This window comes from Lampetra fluviatilis, chromosome 15 (genome assembly GCF_964198595.1).
Source record: "Lampetra fluviatilis chromosome 15, kcLamFluv1.1, whole genome shotgun sequence".
In the NCBI taxonomy this organism is placed as follows: Eukaryota; Metazoa; Chordata; class Hyperoartia; order Petromyzontiformes; family Petromyzontidae; genus Lampetra; species Lampetra fluviatilis.
This window is the reverse complement of record NC_136289.1, coordinates 11,815,200-11,838,420: the sequence shown is the minus strand read 5'-3', so window position 1 is coordinate 11,838,420 and position 23,221 is coordinate 11,815,200. Positions and strand designations below refer to the sequence as shown.

Here is a 23,221-nt window from a genome sequence, read left to right as displayed (position 1 = left end):
ATCCCCTTTCAAAAACAACAACAACGGTTTGTCCAGCTGATTCCCCCAGTTAAATCTCCGACGCGCCGTGCACCATCGGGTATGTGTCGTCGTCCAGTTCAAGACTAAAATATGGTGATGGTGGTGGAGGGGGGAGGGTGGTTGCATGCAGGCAACGTTTTAAAGGCGTGTGAATAGCCGTCGGGGTAGAAATGCCGTGTCCGCGCAGTCTGGGGAGCTCTCTGGTACCGAGAAGCGAGTGCCCTCCCTTGGCAGGCAGCCCGTACAATGCGTGTTGCTCGCGACATTCCGGGTCAACGGTAGTTATTGAGTGTGGCGCGGCATTAACCTTCACGTATAGAATCTGCAGCGTGGCATAGGCACGGGCTAATGGATGGCATTTAAGGGCGATTGTGTTTTGGAAGTCATCGTGTAGTGAGAGCAAATGGCATGTCTAGAAATTATGAACAGACTAGTAAGCACATTTTAGACTTTTTGTTTATTGAGTCAACTTTTTAAGTTTGGTTGATTAAAATCATATCTTTATTCCTTTTTTTTAAAGGGTGGGAACAGCAAACAAAAAGTCTGAAAAAAACTAATTCATTTTTGTAGATGTATCCCGTCATAATCTATGTAAAAGTACAGTGTCCATTTACACAAAAGTAAAACAACAGTTACGTAGGCAATCGGGGGGAGGGGGGGGGTATACGACGTCACCTGTAGTAAGTGTGTTAATTGTACACTGGGACACTACGGCTATGCAGCAATGTTTATTTTGGGAATTCATGAAAAACATCACAAAGCGAACCACTCTGTTGTGTACAACTGCCAGTAAATAGAAGCCTCCTCGTCCGTACCTTGCACCATTGGGCAGGCTTGCTTGGCACATGACATTGATCAAAGTTATGCACTCATGATGGCCTCTCCTCCTGGTCTAAGCTGAGAAATGTGATCGTATGCAACACATAATTTAAAATGAGTCGCAAACACCCACTATCCCAAAGAAGAGAAGCAGCTATTAGCGAAATGTTTTTTTTTTGTTTTAATGTGTACCATCCGCCGACTTATCCCACGAAGCTATTGACAGTCACAGCTTGAACGATGCCTATTTACCGCAGGATGAAGTTTAATACAGTATATATCACACAGAGAGCACATCTTGAGTCCAAAAGGTCACCACAAGTTGTGAAATAGAAAAAAATTCAGTACCGATGGACGGGTTGCTTTTTTCTGTTCTTCTTCTTCTTAACATGTGATGTCCATCTGTCCATTGGGAGCGATAATCCTGTAAGACATCTCCACGATTCCCTGCCGTTGCGTTACAGTGTGTTTTTCACTGAAAAACAATATAATAGGTAGTGGGCATCCCTATAGAGGGACGCTCTTGTCTATACAATCTGCTCATTAGGACACAAAAATACTGTTAACTCAGTAATGTCTTCCTTTTGATGGATAGTACTTCAGCCAAGTGCTTACGCGTTTTCTCGTACTGTGTCCATTACCTTAATTTAGAAATGAGATTGTCATCGACCAAGACAAACAACAAACAACAAAATAGAGGAAATAAATAGGCTCCTCGCCATGAAACAAATGTTAATGGAAATGTCTAGCTCCATTTGAATTCGGGTCTTCTTTGGTCTACACACATACTGTAAATATGTAACTCGTAAAACGTGGATGGTGGCGTGAAAAATGATGGAGGTGAAAGTGCAGCCCTGCAATTTCTTCAGTCGCACCAAAGCGCTGGCAAAACGGCACCCCCACCAGAGGGAGCTCCGGAGAGCCCCTTGGTCTACTCTTCCTACGCCGGCCGCATATTTTGGAAGAGGTGGGGGGGGGGGGGGTAACCCACAATTTTACCCCCCCCCCCCACCGCTAACATGTGACCTGCCACTGACTGTGGTGGTGCACCCACAATTTATGCTGGCTGGGTGGACAGCAGAGGCCAGGGGTCATTCTAGAAACCTGCCCCCCCCCCCCCGCCCCACACACACATTGATTCCTCTCTGTTGTGCCGGGAGATCGAACTGGCAACCTCTTGTGTCTTTTGTGTACGTGTGTGTGTGGATGCGGCATGAAATGGAACGTGATAAAAAAAAAAGAACAAGGAAGCAGCTTCCTTCGGTACCGTTAGCTGCTCCAGGCTCCTTTGACACCAAAACTTAGTTGATGTTTATTGGTTTCCACCTCATATATAATAGTACATTGACACTGGGGGCAAGGGAATGTGGTTCTTTATTCCTCCTCCCTTTCAAGAATTTCAGATTCGTCTCCTTGCTGTCTTAGAGCACTGGCTGCAGTAGTCATTTCCGATGACACAGACCCGACTTGTTCGATTCACGGCAATTTTGGACACGCAAATCAGCGGTGTCCGTAACGAGTGATGAGCGCAGTGTGAACGCTACTTTCTGTCTTGTGCTGCCCGTGAAAAAGATCCAATCAAGTTCGCCCCTTCTCCTTTTGTTATGATGATTGCTCCCCCACCCCCGACCACGTATATATTCTTTATTACAGTGTTGTTATTATTATTTTTTTTATCATTGTTGTGCCTCAACCCACAGGGTGTCACAAATATATCCACATTCTTGTGCGTGTGGCATCCTCAACCCTTTCTGGGAAACGTCCCGTAAAACATCAGCCAATCGCCCCGGTGGTGATGCACCCCCATTGCTGGCCACGTGGCTTTCTCTCTCTCGCTCTCGCTCGCTCGCTCGGCTGCTGGGTCCAGCGCACAGGTAACCTGCCGTGGCTCTTCAGGAAGCAGAGTCCCTTAGAAGCTGTTCGATCTCGGCTACGACCTGCGTGGCGTCCAGACCCTCCCCTCGAGTGCCGTGCCTCTCCCGGCTGGCCAGCATGGCAGGCTCGGCATCGGCCTCTTCCAGTTCGGCGCACGAGGGCTCCGGTATTGGAGCGAGCCGCCTGGCGGAGAAGGGCAGGCTCGTCGGGGCGAGGTGAGCGTTGTTCAGCGGCGTCGGCGCGACATTGTTGGGTACCGACGGGCCGGCGCACTCTTGGCACGGCATCGAGGCGCTGCCGTCGCTGTCGTCGCTGGGCGTCGTCGTCGACTTGCCGTTGTTGTTGCCGTTGTTGCCGTTGTGGTCGGCGTTCGGGTGCCGCGGGGGGCTCTTTGCGGCCGCGCCGGCGGCGTACGGAGCGGCGCCCAGACGCAGCGTGTTCGGACGCGACCCCGGCACAGGCGGCCGCTCGGCGGACGAGCCAGAGGCGTTCGCGGCGGGGCCGGTGAAGGCGAGGTAAGGCCGAGAGGTGGCGCCGGGGCTCGGGGTGGGCGCCCCGTCCGAGTCGTCCTTGCCGAACGTGGAGAACGTGCGCCGGGGGAAGTCGCGGTGGGGGCCACCCGCCGGGGCGTCGCCCGTCGCCACGGCCACGTAGACCCCCTCGTGGCACGCGCCGCCGCCGCTGGGCCTGCCCTCGGCTCCGTTGAAGGCGGGCATCCAGCACCGGTCCGAGTGGCCCAAAACCTTGCACTCGGGAGTGCAGTTGGAGTGGACGTCGCCGTCACCTGCAAGAGATTGCGACGTCTTCACTGCCACGCTCTATTGCCCGAGTCGTAATCGTCGTGAGCCACGGCCAATCCACTGCTGCGTGAACGCCTCCCCAAGCCGCCGCTGCCACCACCTTTTCAGTACGTGCGTACGTACGTTGAACTTCTGTCACACCGTACGTAGCCAACCGTGCCAATCGGAGGATTCTCAAAATCCTGCGATGTAATGATCGCAACAGGGATTATTTCGTCGCTCCATCTCTGCTCTCGGATGCACTTCCATACTTTGACCACCGCGACTACACCGTTATTCTTGACCATCGGCCTACATTCTCCTACGAGCAAAGTGTCCTGCCCAAGCCCGCTTAACTTTCTTAACAGGTTTGAATTGCGTCATTATGCTCGTGTTTACTTTCCTAGTCGATATTTTCGCACTTCCTGTTTCTCGGCATAGATGCGCGGCAGAGATGCGTGCTTGATGGCACGTTTCCCGAGTTTACATTGTTCCATCTTAGTCCTGACACCCGAGTTGTAATTTCCCCTCAAAATACAGCCTCCAGTTCTCTCTATTGTTTGCTGAAGTTTTCTTCACGCATATCATTGTAGTTACCTCTCCCCATTCGCCAATAGTTGCCATTGTGTGAAGGAATGTGCAACGAATACCAAGGTGTTTCACAACAACAGTAACAAGATTATTCTTGCAGAATTCACCAATATTCCGAACGGTGAAAGAAAAAAAATGTCAAAAGGGTTTTTTTGCACGGGCAACTGAAATAGACAGCGTCCATGGCATGGGTCCTGCAATATTGGTCTTTTTAACGTGTGATTCTTTTTTGTTCTCTCTCGTGTTTTTAGCTTGCTTGGCTCAATTCTACATTCATTTTCAGCTGGATAATCTAGATTAGATACCATACACACATATATATGAAAAAGCCACTTGGCAATAAATAGCGCGGCATATAATTAATGCATTAAATAATAATGCTTTATGTGCGGCTTTGCATGCATTAGCACGCTTCGAGCAATGCGATTAAAACATTCTGCTCGTCCCAGAGATGTAATGAAAATTTCCACTTTTTATGCTTATCACAAGGGTTGTGCGAGGAGAGAGCGAGAGGGGAGAGAGCGAGAGCCTTCGCCTGGGCCTCCTCGCATCTTCGAACGGCATCAAAGCTTGGCACGAATCTCTTAGCGCTGCGAAAACGCATTATGGACCCTCCACGCTCCGCTGCCCTTGCGCCAGCGATCAAATAGATGCATGAAAATATACAAGCGCAATTCCGTTTATCTGCGCAGATTTTACGGAAGGGGGGGGGGGGGGTGACGGGCAAGCGGGGGTTGTGGGCCGTCCTGGCGAGCATTGTTCTTCCCAACTGACGAACCGGACGGCACCCCCAGTACCTTGCTCTTCCCGAGGCCCGGCTGCGGCGGCGGCGGCGCCGTCGTCGGTACAGCCGCGCTGTGGCTGCAGCGGGACGGTCTCCTTGGCCGCCACCTCGCTGTAGGAGCCTCGCGTCGTGTCCTGGTCGCTGTCCCCCGGGTCGCTGTCCCCATGCCCGCTGTCCTTGAAGCTGAGCCGGTCCGCCTCCTTGCACGACAGGCTGCTGGCCAGGGAAAAGGGGGGCAGGCAGGGGGGGGGCACTCTGGGTCTGATGGGCGCCGCTGCAAGCTTACAAAGAGGTTGAGTGTCCGAGCACGTGCAGAGATTTCTGGAGCGAGTCCCAAATCCTTCCAAACGCTGTCATGTTCCGTATTAGGAGAGAGCTGTCTATGAGGTAAAGGATATTTTAAGACGTTACGGCTGAATTTTTTTGTATTTTCTCAACAACAAAAAAAATGCCGTACATTCTTTTGATGTGAATAGACACACACTCCACATTGTGCCAACATGGCTCCGGATAACAATGAGCCAAGGCCGAAACAGTGAGCTTTAAACTTTCAAACTGAAGGCGATAGTCGCCAGCGTTTATTTTTCAGATTGATAGGCATTGGAATTTATTTTTATGTTGAATTTCCCACAATCGGCATTTAATTGAACGTTTGTCGCATTCCAACTGTTTAGCATTTGGCAGGAAATATGGCCACCTGACAACACGGGATTCTGCCAAGCCACAATACCGCCTTCCCCTTGCTCCTCTCCCGTGGTGTTGTTATGGATATTAGCTTCGTCTGCAAATTACCAGCGCAAAACGGAACTTAATTTGGAGGCAAGGTGCTGAAAATATTACGGGTATCGCGTGCGTGACGTGTTAAACGCTCACCTTCTAGACGACTGCTGCTGCTGCTGTTGCTGCTGCTGCTGTCGATTGAAATGGTTGTTGGGCTCCAAGAAAAAGCGAGACCTCTGCAAAAGAGCAACGGGGCATGCCATCGTCATTCACACACTTCGAATTCACGATCGCGTACGGGCAGACGCTGCATATGTGCACGTGAAATTTGTTAGTTTTGTATATCGCCACTGCATGCCATTTCCTTCACTTCCATTCTCACCACGGAAGATTGCAACATTCATCATTTTGTTTAGTAACAGGAGCAATCCGTACGAAGCAGGGTTATTCTGCCAACGTTAGCGCCCGACGTCTGTCCACGAATAGGAACGCAGACTCTGAACCCCTTGTCGAGAGAGCGCAAGCTCGCACGTTTGAAGACGAGTCCTCGCCGGGACCACGTGTTTTGTGTGTTTTTTAAACGTACATGAAGCTCGCCAAAAGGAGCGCTCGGATCTCAGCAAGCATAATGATGGCAATCCGTATTCTTCGAATGTGCCTCCTCATTATATCCGCTTCTGAGTCTCTTAAACATCTGCCACCAGCAGATCCCACGGACTCCTGGGTCCCCCCTCCCCCCGTCGTGTTGCTCAATCCTCGCCAGTCCGAGCGGCAAATGCGATCAACATATGCCCGCTGATTGACGCACTCTGCACTTGGTTCCCTTGGGGACGTTGGTTTGCGTAGAGGTCGAACCATGAATCCACCCCCCCCCCCCTCCCGGTATTGTACCTCCCCTATTCAGTTGCTTCACATTATAATTGCTAACCGGAGCAAAACGCATGGAGATGAAATTTGAGCAAAGTCAATCAGTCATACACAATGCGCCTATATTTGATACTTGATTGCAATTTAATTACGCGGACAGTCTACGGAGATATGTATGGAACAAAAATTTATTATTTTCCCCTCCCCGTGCACGCTGCATTGTGCGTAACGCACACTTGGTGGAGGGGGGGGGGATGATGAATCGTGATGGATGATTGATTTTCGATATTTATGAAGTCATTGCCGGGGCAGTCGCGGAGGGAGAATTCAGCGGAGAGTACTTCGCGGGCCTCCGCGGGCCGCGCGGTAATTTAAAAAATGGGGCCGTCTCGCATCGTTCACCTGTGCGGCGGGCTGCGCGAAGCCGCCTAGCAGCAGGTCAGGCTGGCCAGACACACCGTTGAGAGCGTGGCACGGCAGGGGCTTGCGAGGCGCTGGTGCCGCCGACGAGCCGTAGGCGGGCGCGGGTGCCTTGCGGTACACGGCGGCGTCTTCCCCGCGCGCGTCCCCGGAGCCGCGTGTGCCGCCCGCCGCCTCCGAGGGCAGGAACGACTGGTACTCGTAGGTGTGCAGCGCGATGACGGACGCCAGGTCGGCGTCGGAGCCCGCCTTGCTGCAGGCGGCGGCCTCCAGCTCGTTGCGCACCAGCGTCACGTCGTTCTTGCGCGGGCTCGGCTGCGCGCTGGACTCGGCGGCCGCGCGGCAGTTGTAGGTGCGCATCTCCTTGTTCTCCCGCTTGCAGCGCAGCGCGATCATCACCATGGCCACGAGCAGGACGCACGACACGGCGCCCAGCGCCACGATCACGATGAACGACGTCGTGAAGGCGCCGTCCGCCCCGCCGGCGCCGCCCCCGCCGTTGCCGCCGACGTCGTCGCCGGAGCTGCCCAGGAGCCGGCCCTCGGGACGCGCGTCCGTGACGAGCACGCGCACCGTGGCCGTGGCGGTGAAGGCCGGCTCGCCCCCGTCGCGCACGGCGATGGCCAGCTCGTGCCGCGCGTGCTCGTAGGGCAGCGCCCGCGCCGTGCGCACGTCCCCGTTGGAAGCGTCGATCCGGAAGAGGCCACGGTCGTTGCCGCGCGCAATCGAGTAGCTCAGCCGGGCGTTCTCGTTGCCGTCCCCGCCGTCGTCCACGTCGCCGCCGCCGGCGCCGTCGTCGTCGGACGCGCGCACCTGCGTGACGAGCGTCCCGGCGCGGGCGCCCGGCGCCACGTACACGTCGGCCGTGCCGTTGGCGTCGAGCGGCGGCGCGACGACCACCGGCGCGTTGTCATTGACGTCGCCGATGACGAGCGCCACGGCCGCCTCGCCGCGCAGAGGCGGCGCGCCGTTGTCACGCGCCTGCACGCGGAACTCGAGCCGGCGCGCGTGCTCGTGGTCGAAGGCACGCAGGGCGTAGAGGGCGCCGCTCGCCGGGTTGATGGACACGTAGGTGAACACCGACATGCCGTCGATCTGCGAGTCCACGATGGAATAGGCGACCTGCGCGTTCTGTTGCGCGTCCGAGTCGCTGGCGCTCACCGAGCCGATGTAGGCGCCGGGGATGTTGTTCTCGGGCACGTGCAGCTCGTAGGTGGAGCGGGAGAATCGCGGCGCGTTGTCGTTCTCGTCCGTGACGCGCACCGTGAACGTCTTGACCGACACGAGCGGCGGCACGCCGTTGTCCCGCGCCACCACCGTCAGGTTGTACTCGGCGGCCGCCTCGCGGTCCAGCTGCGTCGCCGTCACCAGCGTGTAGTCCTCGCCCCCGTCCGAGGCGCGCAGGGCGAACGGCAGCGCCGCGCCGGGCCCCACGGCCGACGCGCCCTCGAGCGTGCAACTCACGCGCCCGTTGGCGCCCGAGTCGCGGTCCTTCACGCGGACGAAGGCCACGAAGGCGCCAGGCGGCACCCCCTCGGACACGCCGATGACGGCCGCGCCGCCCGTGCCGCCGCCGCCGCTGCCGCTGCCGCTGCCGCCCTGGCCGAGGATGAGCACCTGCACGTCGGGCGCGTTGTCGTTCACGTCGAGGATGCGCACGAGCACCTCGCCGTGCACGGGGATGGAGTTGGGCCCCCGGTCGCGCGCCTGCACGTAGATCTCGTAGGCGTTGGCCTCCTCGTAGTCGAGGGCGCCCTTGAGCGTGACGCGGCCCGAGCGCGAGTCCACCGCGAAGAGGTCGCGCACGCGCGGCGCCACGTGCGCCCCCAGCGCGTACACCACCTCCCCGTTGGCGCCCTCGTCCGGGTCCGACGCGTTGAGCTGCACGACGGGCGTGCCCACGGGCGCGTTCTCGGGCACGCGCGCCTGGTACACGGGCCGGTCGAACGTGGGCGCGTTGTCGTTGGAGTCGAGGACGCGCACGGTCAGCAGGGTGGTGCCGGTCAGCGGCGGGTGGCCCCCGTCGAGCGCCGTGAGCACGTACGTGTGCACGGCCTGGCGCTCGCGGTCCAGCGCGCGGCGCACCACCAGCACGGGCGCGCGGGCGCCGCCGCCGCCCGCCGGCTGCACGTCGAGGGCGAAGGCGCCGTCGTCGGGCTCCATCGCGTAGCGCCGCAGCGCGTTGGCGCCCGCGTCCGGGTCGTGGGCGCCCTCCAGCAGGAACCGCGTGCCGGCCGCGGCGCTCTCGGTGATCTCGAGGAGGGCGCTCTCGGCCGGGAAGCGCGGCGCGTGGTCGTTGACGTCCAGCACGTCGACGTGGACGCGCGCCAGCTCCATGGGCCGGTCCAGGACGGCCTCGAGCAGGAGGGCGCAGCCCGAGTCGCCGGCCACCCGGGGGCACACGGCCTCGCGGTCGAGGCGCCCGCGCACCCGCACCTCGCCGCTCTCGGCGCTCACGACGAGGTAGTCGGAGGCGTTGGTGCCCTGCAGCGCTCGGAATCCGCGCGCGTGCAGTTGCGCGGCGGTGAGGCCCAGGTCGCGGGCCAGGTTCCCCACGAGCGTCCCCGGCGGCTCCTCTTCGCGGACCGAGTAGCGCAGGGCCGACGAGTGGGCGGAGGCCTGGGCGGCGGTGGCGGCGGCGGCGGCGGCCGTGACGGCGCAGCGCAGGCAGCACAGGCAGAGGAGGGCGGCGAGGAGAGGATCCATTTCCCCGGGGCAGGGCGCGCCAGGGCACGACGCGCGGTGAAGATCGACCGCCGAGCTGCGTGCGTGGACAGCGCCGGCTGAGGAATCAGAATTGCGGGGAGATAAAGGGGGAGGGTCGGGCAGGAACACGGAATGATTAATGATAATGAAAAAACAGGTTATGGGGAAACAGGTTTTGGGGGGAAAAAACCCTGTGAATTGTGCTTTTTAATGCCGATATTTTCAGTTGTGGAAAATGAAATTGTGATGTGAAAATGTAAAAATGAATAATGCATAATCAATAGCTATTACCAGAATGAATGGGGGTGCTAATTTTTTCTTTCACTGTCCGAAACATTGCGTGCCATTCACACGATTCGAAGGTCGCAAACCACAGGGTGCAATCTGCGACCGCGTTTGTGCGACACCTCGCCGCAGCCGCCGCGAGAGGCCCCCTCCAATCAGGGGCGCATTGTTCGGCCCAACTTGTACCGCCGGTGAGCACGGCCGAATCTCCCGTACACTCTCCGAGGAGCCGCTCTCTGTTCACTTCCGCGGGCTCTCGACGAAGTCAAACGGTGCAGCATTGGTGGCGGGCGCGCGGTCACATGTGGTCATGCCACGTACGCATTGCCGGAATACGCCAACGTTTTACGCTCCGAGCTAATGTGGAGCGTCATTAAATGTTGCCCCCACCACACCGAATACGGTCGTGGTTGTTCCAAGCAAAGTGACAAGCGTGGGGGATATTTAGGTCAACGTATGCGCGTTGACAAGGCCGTTGGGTTTTCTTCCCATCGTGCCCTACTCATAGGTACGTCAGACTCCCCTCCAGCTTGTCGTGGCCAAAGCCATTGTTACACTTAAGCAGCGTGAACAACAACAACAAAAAACATCGGCCAAAATTTCCATTCATTGCGAGAGTGGAGGAATGGAAATGGTGGAATGGAGCGGTCGTGCATCGCACGTAGCATGAGCGCTCCTCGGCATACACTCTCACACTCGGGGGGAGGGGGGGGGGCAACATGGGCCAGAGACACGGTGGCCGACACAACATTCATCGTCGAAATATCTGTTTTGTAAACGGGCTCATGTATCAGATTACGCGTGTCCGGTATCACTACGTCAGCAGAATAGGAAGCATGAAAAACAAACAGTGGATAGATAAAAGTCATATCGAGCTACATACTTATTAGTGTACCCCTTGCAGCAACAATCTAGTTAATTGCTCTAATATATATATCAGGCTGCAGGTAATTGACAATTACTGACATTTACATCAGGCTGTAGCCATGGCAGCCATTTGTACTGCGTTACACACCAGACGTCGGTATAACGGGCCATCATTGAAGTTAGTACCCCTAGAATTAGCCAACACTCAAACCGTGATATTTAAAACACGCTGCAACGTCGCATATCTGCTCGCTGAGGACTTAAGGTATATATGTGGATGAGGTGAAGAGTTCAGATATGCAAACATCTATTTAGTCACATTTACACTGTGCACAACGCACCGCTGCTGAGTGCGGGCGGATATGCGACGTTGTACTGAACTGAAAACGTGTATAAAGTGGCAACACGGTGCGACGGTGGTCATAACGCTGCCAATGGACAGACTGCAGCCCGTTGGAACACTAGTACACTAATCATTATCCACAGGCTCGCTGATAGGTGTTGTCGGGTTTTGCAAGATAGGCTGTAAATGCGAAATCAATGGGAGAAATATTTGATCCCAACAGCGACCCGTGCACTTCCGTGCACGTGATGAAGCTACGGGACGGCCCTCTCCTCTGTGGTTTTTTATTCGAAATCGCATCTTCATACGTGGCGCAGCGTCTCTGTCGGTCTCTGCAATAAAGCGCTCTCGTTCGGTCCAAGAAACAATAACCATAAACAAGGAGGGGAGGATGGGCTTGGCGCAATCATTAAACTGCGAGGACAAAAAAAAAGCCAACCGTGAAATTAACAGTATCTTAGCCACCACCTGGACGCTAATTAAACACAGTGCACGTCGGAAACAGAAGTAATAAGGCTATGCCACCAATAGGCAGCGCCGTGCTGTTCTAGAGTGCACCTCAAGAAGACCCAACAACATCTATATGATCGAAAATAACAAATGATCGCAAAAGCATGCGCCCGAAAAGCGCACAGGGCTTACGTATGGGCTGAGGCATTTGGAGCGCAAGGTTCCCCTTGCCGTAAGTTAAATGGTTGTGTAAACGCGTGTTCGTGGGAATAGCGCTGTGCCAAGTCCCCATAGGGCATCACGACGTGCAGTGTGCTACAACCACGCGCGCGCTACACAGAGTGCCGAATAAAATACTCTGGCGCGCTAATCCGGCAGCGAGATTGCTGGCTTGGCTCACTGAGCAGCAGGCAGCGGATTCGCCCTTTTACCACAGCCCAGGGTGGTTGGTATCCGTCGGGTATTTTTTTCTTTTTGGCAGGAGTAGCAAGCAACCCCAAAAAAAAGTGTGAAATTATCCCGACTGGAAATCAGACCAACGGAATCAATTTTCATGATAGATGTAATCCTGGCCTTATCAATAATAGAGCACCACACATTCCTTTTATTACGTCTCGGACTCCCTTTCGCATTTAATCTCAGGGTTCCTTTCCATTTCGTTCCTCGTGCCTCATTCATTCCTGGCATTTAAGATGCGAAGAGAAAGTAAACGAAACGCTCGCTTTTGTGTCGACGCCGTCCGCTCACCGGGGTTCGTTCGTCTTAACATCCCAGGACCACACGCAATATTGGCATGCTTCGCTGAATTCTCAAATGTGTTGATAAGGCATCTGTGTTTTGTCGAGGCGTGTGGTCAGAATTCAAATGAAGACCTATGGAAAACCCACGCCCCCACCCCCACCTTCTCCTCTCCTCCCCCCCTCCGCTCCTCAGTCCCCAATGACTTTTAATAAGGCGTCTTATTGTCGCAAGAGGCAGTGTCCTTTATCATGTTCATATCCGACAATGCCGAGTGGATAAGACATCTGGACGAGATAAAGTTTGCTGTAAAGGCCGTGCGCACTGAGTAACACAGCGAGGCGTGTGTCCGGCTCCGTACACACATTGATTACATAATGAACACGTTTCGGAATAACCTGAAATGAAAGTTGCTCGAGATGACGCGCTCGATCCTGATTTTTTTTTGTAGTTTTGTAGCCAAATAAAAAAGGGGGAAAAGAACACAACGGGGGTCCGCGCTTGCTCAAAAAAATTAAATAGTCACGGCCATGATCGCTTTGTCTTCAAAAAAACAACAACAACAAAGCCATGGAATTGAGTATAGTTTGTGAAAGAGCACGACGCCGCGCCGAGGAGAATGACAATTACAATTTCACGAGATAACAAAAAAGACAAGTGATGTAGCCTCACGGATTGTCCGGGCGTCGTCATTGGCGCTCGGAGCGAGCCGGGCTGTGGTGGTGGTGGGGGGGGGTGACAGCGTCCTCAGTGGAGCGCAATGAAGCGACGGAGAGCGGCAGTGCGTCGTGTGCTTGCTACTGAACGCGCTATGACCAACGAATGAACAGAGGATGACATTACACCCCGTCCATTCGCATGGTTGGGATTTGCGTTGGCTCGCCATCGTCTTTCCTTCCCGGACACTCGGCACCGAAGCGCGCCGCGCACACAAACCCAGGAGACACCGAAAACAACAAAAAGCCCGCCCCCCCCCCCCATGAAGCTATTTGGCTGTTGGGACAAGTGCTTTTAACGAGCACCTACGAAGGCCGAGTACAGCCAGCAACCATGCCCGGCCGCCTTTGTCTCCCTAAATTGTGAATCATTTCGGAATTAAATTATTTACAAAACCGCACCACCGGGTTGAGTCGACCTGGCGGGGGGGGGGGGAATCCCAGCACCGGTTCGCTGACAATCGCCACTGATCTCGTTGCGCGGACACAAACTCGCAGCAGCGGGCACAGAATCTTACCCCGTTCTCTGCGGCGACGCCGTGCACTTGGAGAACTCTGCTCCGCCGGCTCCTTGGGATGGCGGTGGCTTGAAGGGTTGTCGCGCGGGTCAAGGCGACGTCCTCGCTCTCGATGTTTATTCCTCCACGGTCCCTCGGGAGGGTGACTTACGGGCGAAACGCATCGTCTCACGCGAGCCCGGAGCCCGTGTCGGAACGGGAGCGCAGTGAAGGATGGTGAGTTTCTCTCCCTCTGGCACTCGCTCTCTCTCTCTCTGCTTGTCTCTCACGCTCCCCGTCGCGCACTCGCCCAGAGCGCACAACACTCGGTCCCGAATGAATTGCCAAGTGACCCCGCGCACGCGGGGCTTTGCGGGAAATTAATTACGATTAATAATATTCTTATTATTATTTTATCGCCGCTACGGGGATTGAATTGCCGTCTACCTGCACAGTTGCAGGCAGCGGCGGCGGCGGTGGAGAATAATAATAATTAAAAAAAAAACTATCAAGCAATGGGTAGTAAGGAAGACAAACGAGAGAGAGTGGAGAGGAGAGTCGTGGGTGCTATCCCAAACGCGGCGGGTCTCGGTGTTTGGGAGCGCATTCGAATCCCGTAAGCGGGCGAGATGAGCGCTTTAGCTCAGGCGCAGCAGCCTATTGCGGTGAGACACACACGCTCGGAGCCAATCACAGCTCTCTCCGTCCGTGCTTGTGGCCATCCCACCATTATCCATTCCTCTCCCTCTCCTCCTCCTCTCTCCTCTACAGCCCCCCCACCCCAAACCCTCGCTACCCCTCCCTCACTCACTTCCCCACTCGCTCCCTCCGTCCCTTACTTGCCCCCCCCCACCCCCCATCCCACCCTCCTCCTTTCTCCCTCGCTACCATCTGTCACGGCTGGGGGAGAGAAACGACGGCGGGATTTGGATGAGTGATGAATGGGGAGGACGCGCCAGGCTTGCCACCCGCTGTCGTGCGCGTGGAAGGGCCGGCGTGCTTTGCTAAATACGCCGCTGTACGGCGCGGCGCTACAGGTCACCCTGGCGGAACGGGGCTCCCTGCACGCCACATGCCCGGAGACTCGCTGCGGAGATCCATCACTGAAGCCGCATTCTCACTGTAACCGGTTTCTCTCATCGCACACCCCCCCACCCCACCCGAACTCCCTCCCCGCCTTCTCATCCGCGTCGTCATACCCTGCCGCGACGCATCTACGTATCTCTCGCGAAAGTTGCATCTGTAGAGGGGCCATTGCCTGAAACGTTAGCCTTGTAAGTGTTATAACCGCGGGGGGATTCGCGGTTGGTGGTGTTGTTGTTGTTGAGGCTCTTCGGTGGAGTTTAGAGTTGTGGCGCGTTGTTCGCCATTATTGTTATGTCCGACGTTTCCCGCCCACGTACTTGCTCAAGAGCTTTTTTTTTTTCTACAAAAGAGCCTAACATCGGAAGGCCTGCTACAAGTGTGTTCGTGTATGTTACACAGTCTGGGTGGATGTAAGGGGGGCAGCGTTAACGTGAATGGAAGAGGCGGTGCAGTGTTCTTAGCGAGGGGACTCAAGGCCATGAACATTTAAAGAGAACGTGTTGACACAGATGCCTTGCAGAAATAGAACATACAACTCTAACTCGTGTGCAGCTTTTCAGCGGCGGTAGCCTTCTAAAAATCACCGATATTTTTTTTATAACTCCCAAACTTGTAAAAAAAAAAAACTATTTCAATTGAATAAAAAATACGGAAAATTCCAGCAATCTGACACGCGTCGAATTCGCCCCCAAAGTAACGTCTTCCCTTCTCGGTTGCTCGTCAAGTCGAAGTCGTTTTTGTGAAATAAGGGAGTGTTTGTGTCGAAAAACGTGACATTTAATTTGTTCGAGATCAACTTGAAGATAACTTAGCCCGCTACTCCAGCTCCTCCACCACCGCACAAACTCTGCGCGCGCGCGTCTGGCACCACCACCACTAACAGCGCACGACTCTTTTTGTGTGTGTGTGTGAAGACGTCGAGCCGTCTTTCTCTACCCCCCCCCTGTCTCTTGTAATTACTGCCGGGCAAAACGTGCACCGGCAAAGAGTACAACTTGCTACGACCTCGACTCACGTGCGGGGAAGCGCATTATGTATTGATTTGCAGCTTTGCGAGAGCTTTAGCGCAACTGATTTTATTTTAATGAGGCGCTGTTGAGCTGCTCGTCGTATAGGATCTTTTTACCCCCCTCCATCTCCCTCCCCTCTCTCCTCCCCCTCTCTCCCCCCTCTCTCTCCCTCTCACTCTTCCCAACAGCTAAAGGCCCCGAAAGCGTGGCAAATCCCATTTGCCGGAGCGACGCTTTCGTGCTGTATTTACCGCCGTTGCGAAGCGCCGCATTTTTCATCCCGGAGTCGAGGCCACCGTCAATTGTACGGGCTTTCCTTTCTCTCTGCTGTGCGTGGGGCTGGAGGTGGGAGGGGTGGGGAGGGGAGCGGGGGAGGGAGACGGGGGGGCAGCGGGAGTTGTCGAGGAGTGGGGAGGGGTGTGGACGAGCAGGGAAGGTGGTGGAGGAGAGGAAGAGGCTCGGGGAGAGGCGCTGGGTCAGTGGAGGATGATGTGAAGGTGCCACCGGGCAGGGTGGAGGAAAGAGAGAGAGGAACCCGCGTCTTGCGTTCCGGTGATCCAGCCGGCGCCCAACGCGTTACAGAAGCAGCAGCGGCAGCAGTGGCAACGAGAAACACCTCGAGTGATCTCACAAGTGCTCCGTATTACAGTATATGTATAGACGGTAATATGTGCCGTGTGTGTGTGTAGAATATATAGAGAGATATGCTGTTTATACAGTATATGCACAGCAGAACCTAGATTACCCTTAGCCCGTGCGCTTACGTATTAAATACAATATTTTAAAAAAAGCACACCAACTCGCAAACTCGCACGGATCGATCGGAACTCGTGCTCATAGACATAAAGTCGGGATGGGGGAGGGAGGGAGGGACCTTGGCAAGGCGAGCGATAAATATTTAATACCGCAATAAACGTCAACAATTCGCTCGCACTCCGCGTTGCAAGCTCTGCCAGGTTGGATGGAAATAGAAACTCTAATAGCCGGGGCGCTCTCCGTCGAGCCCATTTAAACCTGGTTAGAGCAGCTGCCCGCGCTGTGAACACGGGACGAGGGTTCGTTTGGAAGACCCCCACCACCACCACCTCCACCCACCCCTCTTCCTCACCCCCACCACCACCCAGACCTTACTTCCCCGGCGTCCCGCAAGAGTGCCGACCGCATTGCAATACCGTGCATACACTGTTTCTGCATCTCATTCGCATTTTCAGTGGCGCGCGGTATGCATTATGCATTTATGCAAGCGCTACGCGTCCTGCCTCGAAATGAGTTCCGGAATTCTTCTCGCTCTCGTAAGAGGCGCGCAGCCCAGCCCAGCCCAGCGCGTTCGGCGTCCGCGCAGAAAATGAGTGACAGCCCCGTGCCCAAGATTGATAGTTACCTGCGCAGATGGCGAATAGATTAAGCGCCGCTGTATAATTATAAGAGCCCGCGGAAAGCGGTCTTGCCAATGTCGTTACTTGTTACGCACCTCCTAGGATGATCCAGTAAGTGGAATGCATGTTGACGCATCTCCGTTATTAAGTTTATGCGGGTTAATATCTGGCACACGAAGCTCATATTGATAGGATGAGTGAAGGGGAATTTCTTTGGGCGCCGTGATGAAAATAATATAAATTATTGCATTTTTTTAAGCCTTTTTTTTTTGGCCACGAGAGTAGGCTATGATGATGTGCAGCCTGCGAGATTGCTCCGCCAATAATAATGGCGCAAGGTCGTTGCGATTGACACGGACAGATAGGGTTTCCGCGTGTGCAATTAGTCTACTAATTATTTTTGTTGACTTCGAATGACGTCACTGAGCGAAATTGCATTGGTTATTTAAATATATATTTGAAAGAAAGCCCGATATATGCCAGTCCTCAGTTTTCGTAGATCATATTTTGCAGTGATATTTATATACTGAGGATCACAATACAACACGATAGCACGAGCAAACCACGATAATGGTTTGTGCAATTCCCTTTCAACGTGAGCGTTAAAGACACGACCACAGGCCACCGTGTGTATGTATAAGATATTGACCGCACACACACGACGAGACTACATGCATCATCGGGCGCGTTTCACGGCCATTGACATCTTTAAAGCTTTTTTGACCGCATCGACCACTCATATGAGATAACAAAACAACTTGGAGGGGTGCGGGGGAGGGTGGAGGAGGGGGAACAGCCGTACGATACCACACACTTGTTGGCATCTCAGCTTTGTTCGGATAGACGTGTAACATTTGACACCCCTCCCTCCCTCACAAACCACACCCTGGCTCACCCCACTCGCCACCTCGCCATCCACCACGATTTTCTCAGCGCAACTTCTTACCATATGCCAACCGAGCGCCCGTGCAGATCGAGGGGCAATTTCTGCCGTTGAGCCGTACGGGGCGAGGCCGTGGTGTCAACCGTTGCCACCTCCGCAAAGGTGGCAACATACACGAGTCCTTTTGGTTTCCAACTTAGGGCTTGAGAAGATCAAATCTTGCAGGGAAAAAAAACACCGCATGGTTTGCGCTCCTCCATATGGCCACACAGCTTTGGTTTATTTATTTTTTTGTTGCAGGCGTCCAAGTCACTCCCGATCTTCCGAACATCTAATCCTTCAACTGTGCCCCTGGCACCTAAAGCCGCCCCATTTTAGAACAAATCTTTCGGTCCCCTTAATCGCGTGGTAATACTTTGCCCTTTCATCATCTCAGAACTCGTGAGCTGCGCGTTCTTTCATTACGGTGCCTTGGGTCGTGAGCTTTGACCATTTTTTTTTGCTGAATCCCAAGAATCTTAAGAATGCAGGATGTGTTTCGCGAGACATGGATTTTGTGTTGATGGGTTTTCAGACCACGTGACCTCAAATGGCATTCTGTTACAAATCTCCTCGTTTGATACATGATCCTACAATTTTCTGTCACAAAGTCGACAAATAGATATATAAACATTTTTTAGTTTTTCCGGCAAAAATATACAAACATTATTTATGTGTTTATGCGTACATATGCACATAGAATTGCTAAGAATGTGTCGGTAGCCGTAAATGCCCAGTGTGTTTCTTGGAGGGCTATCTACGAGTGACACGCCAGTGACTAGCAGAAGAGGACATTGGAATTCTATATCCTTAATCTTTTTTTGCCTTAGTTTTTTCCACCTTAGAGGCTTTGGGGTTCAATAGTATGTGATTCCAAGGATGAGTTTGATAGATCTGGCATGACGCACCGAGCCCTGGGTGGCCTACCTAGAAACCGTGGCGAATGCTTGACAAATGCATGGAGTTGAATGTGCCCACCAAAAGTCTATTCATATCTGCCTTAAGAAAAAAACATTGCTCCTACCTTCGTTCAACTGGATTAGAAATAACTGGATAGGTTTCAATTAAATCCCTGTGTTGTATCGATTTGCTTCATAATACCCTAGTGCAGATTACAGGTATTCTTCTTCCAAATCTTCACCGCACCTTTCCACTCTCGAGATAAATACATTCTTTTCCTTTGCATATACAACCCATTTTTTTCAATCCACTGCTGGACGAGGGCCTCCGTGCACTTTGCGAGTTGTGGGAGCCATTTGAACATACTTCACCACGCCCGTCAGTGTGGGTTGAAGGAGGAAGTACAGTACAGCAGTGGGTATTGTTTTATTACTCTCTTTTGCCCACAACATCGCAACCACAACGCTGCCTGTGACAAAATGGCGTGCATTTTGCTCACCCATCCAATAACTATCCAAGCTCAGGCCTGCTCAGCCGCAGAAAGACCTGACAAGATGTGGGGGGGGGTGCATTTCGGGCGATTCGATAATAGATTTGCTGTTATTACACTCAAATGCCCTGTATTGGCAATTGCGAGCACGCCAATTTGGGGTAACGTCAAACTCGGTGAGCACGATGTGGTTATGGGGGCTGCCACCGAGCCGCGGTGTGAAGGGCATTTGGGGGCTCGGTTGTCGACATTTGACAAGCCGACGCGATGCGTTTTACAACAGGTGCCGCTTGCGCGTTATGGGTTTAACTGTTGGGTCTCGATGAGAGGACGCTGGGGGGTGGCGTCGTTTGTGTACGCCAGGCACGTTGCGCTGAATATCGCTCTCGCACGCACAGACATCCCGTGATTACACACCTGCTCCTCGAGATGAACATCGCCGTCAAGGACGCGCCCCCGCCGCTTTAAGTTTGTAGCCGACACCACGATCGGTTTCTCAGATGCGGTTGCCACGTGAAGTGAAGGGTACAACCTCCGTTACGGGTTTCAGCGTGCGCTCGCGACCAGTGATTTGCGTGGTCAAATGTGACACCTGTCCAGAGTGCCAATCCTCCTCCCCCCGCTGGTTGCTCCGGAGTCCGACGCTTCCAGCAGAGTTGCGGCGAGAGAAACGGTTGTTAAACTTGTCACCTCCGCCAAAGGAGGTGTGTTGTTGCAGCTGCTACAGCGCGGGACCCATTGCTGCACGGGGCGCAAAGGAGGCGGAGGTCAAGAAAGTGCTGGACCGTGCTAAATCACGCGAAAGATTAGCACGGTCGGCTACGTTCGGTGCAATAGAAGTTCAACATGCATACATAGCAGCGTAGCGTGGCTGGCATGGGGCCCTGGTGCTGCACGGAGTGAAATAGCCGCCTCCTGTACAGTCCCCCCCCCCAGGTTTGTAGGCCGATGCCTGGGCCCCTCTTGCCCCATGGGACCCTCAGTGCAGTTGCACCGCCTGCACGCTCGATGGCTCCGCCACTGGTAGCCCAACCGTATTACCGGTGATGTTTGTCATCACACGTTGTTATTCCACACTCTTGACTAAAGTGTGCGCTTCGTATGGGTGGGCAACTCCATGAAATGTAAAATGGACGTGGGCCATAATTCAAATAACCAATGGAATCAGATGTGTGTTCACAAGGGAGGATGTCATGTCTTTGGTTTAGATCTGTACGCATCCTTCCTGCTATTTACTCACCATGCAGCGGTGAAACCTGTGCCGCTGTGACAATGAAAAGCTCACATTAACCACATCACAGAAGGAATGTGTAACCATAAACTCTTCATGCTTCACAACCTATAATAGCGATATGGTTTCTCAGCACAAAACCTGTGCCTTGTGCACCAATTTCTATTTCCATTCCACTTGAAAGTGGTTCCCTGGCAAGATGTACAGAGATAACCCAGTGGTATCGAGGTGATGAGGAAATTGACCATGAAGCGGATGTTTCCCGCAAGAGCAGAAATAATGTTTTGGAATAAAACCTGAATGTTTCCCAACTTGTTTCCCCTCTTTTACTCGTGATTTTACCGAAATATATCTTTAAAAGACCAACACCACCCCCCCCCCCCCCCAATTGGGGCACCACGGTGGCGAGGTGTTAACTACCTCGCCTGGTTTACAGGGGGTCGTGAATTCGATCCCAACCTTGACATCTGCTGTATATTTGGAGTTTAGCATGTTTCTCTCCCCGTGGTAGCGTGAATGATTCTCCGGGTCCTGCGGTTTATTCCTCCACGTTTAGAAACATGCGTTTCGAGTATTTGGCTGCTATAAATTGCCACGTGATAAGCCACTTCGTTAAGCCTATTATTTGTGGCCAGGTCGCTTCTGGAAAAGAGCTATACAGCTCAGAAGGGGGCTTCACCTGGTCAAATAAGACATACTTGTATAATAGTTGTAGTTCCCAGTCCTCATACCTGTGTCAACCTGACACCACCAATTACAGTACGTCAGTTCACGTGGTGGAACAATGGATGATGGCCGCAATCATTATTGAAAAACCACCAACCACTCCTAACATTACAAAGAGAAGGAATGCACTGCTATCACCTCCCTGCCTCCCTCGCTCCCTCTGTACGTACCTCCCTGCCTCCCCACCCCGTCCTGTAAACATACATCATCTCATTTAAATGGTGTGTAGGAAGAAGAAGACAAAAAACCCAAACTAACATTTAAGAAATACAACTCGTTATTTTACGTCGTCATTTTGTGGCTCGTTTGCAGACATGCAAATCGCGTGTTACGGCTACAGATTCCGAGGGGGTGGGGCTGGTTAAGCCCTGGCGTCTCCCCACTGTTCTTCCCGTTGTGAACCTCCTAAATCACGCGCGACTCGAACGGCATCGCAACCACCGAATGACGGCCGCGATCGCTTACATGCCGCGCACAATGCAAGAGCCCCCGACCTATTGTTGTCATTATCACTCAACATTATCTAGTTGTGCGCGCACGGCGCGCGTGGACCTTCTGAAGCGTAAACAAACGCACGGTAGTGTCGCTGTAAGAGTCGTCAATAAATGCGCCGTAGTTGCTTGCACGTTCTTACACGTGCGTTATGAATGCCGACAACTCTGAACGTAGGGTGGGGAGGGGGGCACATTCATTACACTGGTCAACAAAAAAACTACATTTTTTTTCTGGCCTGGACTTTTGCAGCTGTTTTAGACTAATTTCAGGGTGCTGATTCCAAATCTGATCTCAGATTTGCTCTATCGCATCTCATTTTTATGCTATCGGCATACCCCATTTTCATTGATTTTACCCGAAATTAACTCTGTCACTTATGATTGCAAGTTGTTGCGAGTCAGTGACTGCTTTAGTGTTAAAATATGGTGCTGTATTTTTAGGATAGTGTGTTTATAATATAATTTGATGTAGATATCCACATTTATTTAATATTTTTCTTCTGCAGTTTTTATTAAAAATGCAATATTTGATATCTCAAAAACTTGACGTGATAGACAAAAACTGATGCCAGATTTGGAATCAGCACCCCAAAATTACCTTAAACCCGTTGGAATACCTTATGCCAGAAAAAGTGTGTTGACCAGTGTTATCGTTGCCGTTACGATGGGGCGCGATTTTACTTCGCGCACACGGCTCCGTCCCCTCGTCGTCGTCGTTGTTGTTGTCGTCGTCTGTAAGTAACCAGAAAAAGATGCGCTGGTGTCTGCGACTCGTAACGCGCGGTGTTTCCGACAGGGGCCGTTATTCGTCGTTGATAAACAAAATTAAAACGGGAGATCATCGCTGGGGACGTTCGGCGTCGACGACTGTTGAATGTGACCGCTCAACTTACGAAATGACAACTCAAGCAGAATGCCGCGTACCGTGTGCGTATGGATCGTGCGGGGGAGGGGGGGGGGAATTGCTGGCGTTGAAAATGAACACGGAACGCGACACGTCCATCAATAACGCCGTGGACTTGAAAGGAAAGTAATATACAATAGGCGTCGTTGTGGACAACGGGCCCGTTTTCCATCGCATAACAGCACGACGTCTATAGTTTTTGCCATTTAAGTGCACAGTGTTATTGACGAAGATGAAAGTTTGTTTTCTTAGGTTTTTTCGGTAAAGTCACGTAGGTAAAAAAAGAAAATTAAAATTAATAAAAGTAAAATAAAATAAAAATAAAATAAAAATCACGACATGTTGATACAGCAATCGTGCTGTGACGGTTCCGAAACGTGATTTTTATTTTATTTTTTATTTTATTTTACTTTTATACATTTACATTTTTTACCTACGTGACTTTACCGAAAAAACCCAAGAATATGAATCCTTGCAGTCAGGAAAGCTTCAAATCTAGAATGAAAGTTTGTTGTTTATTAATTGTGCTTGTGCATCGCTGCGAACGCAGCAGCATCACCAACGTAATTTGTTTATGGTGAAATAGGGAGACTTTTTACCAATG

The 23,221-nt window shown here is 53.0% G+C and overlaps 1 protein-coding gene across 2 annotated transcripts; it reads right to left on the bottom strand.

The window, feature by feature from the left end:
• Window positions 1-794: 794 nt before the first annotated feature.
• Window positions 795-14,239, bottom strand: LOC144936230 (protocadherin-10-like). Of its 2 annotated transcripts, none has more exons than XM_078863234.1 (5): window positions 13,500-14,239; window positions 6,859-9,659; window positions 5,743-5,825; window positions 4,883-5,085; window positions 795-3,499 (listed from the first exon to the last, which is right to left on the bottom strand). In XM_078863234.1, exons 2-5 carry the CDS (start codon window positions 9,580-9,582, stop codon window positions 2,733-2,735), a joined length of 3,777 nt encoding a protein of 1,258 aa, XP_078719360.1. In that variant the 5' UTR covers window positions 9,583-9,659; window positions 13,500-14,239; the 3' UTR covers window positions 795-2,732. The 2 variants fall into 2 exon arrangements, with proteins under 2 accessions (XP_078719360.1, XP_078719361.1); XM_078863235.1 differs by having other exon boundaries at window positions 4,883-5,082.
• Window positions 14,240-23,221: the final 8,982 nt, after the last annotated feature.

What these genes read in the sequence shown, in the direction of transcription:
- LOC144936230 (XM_078863234.1), bottom strand. Translation starts at nt 9,582, where the DNA reads ATGGATCCTCTCCTCGCCGCCCTCCTCTGCCTGTGCTGCCTGCGCTGC. An exon ending in CAGCAGCAGTCGTCTAGAAG is followed by an intron (nt 5,086 to 5,742) that starts GTGAGCGTTTAA and finishes TTCCCTGGCCAG; the next exon opens with CAGCCTGTCGTGCAAGGAGG. An exon ending in CGGGCCTCGGGAAGAGCAAG is followed by an intron (nt 3,500 to 4,882) that starts GTACTGGGGGTG and finishes AATCTCTTGCAG; the next exon opens with GTGACGGCGACGTCCACTCC.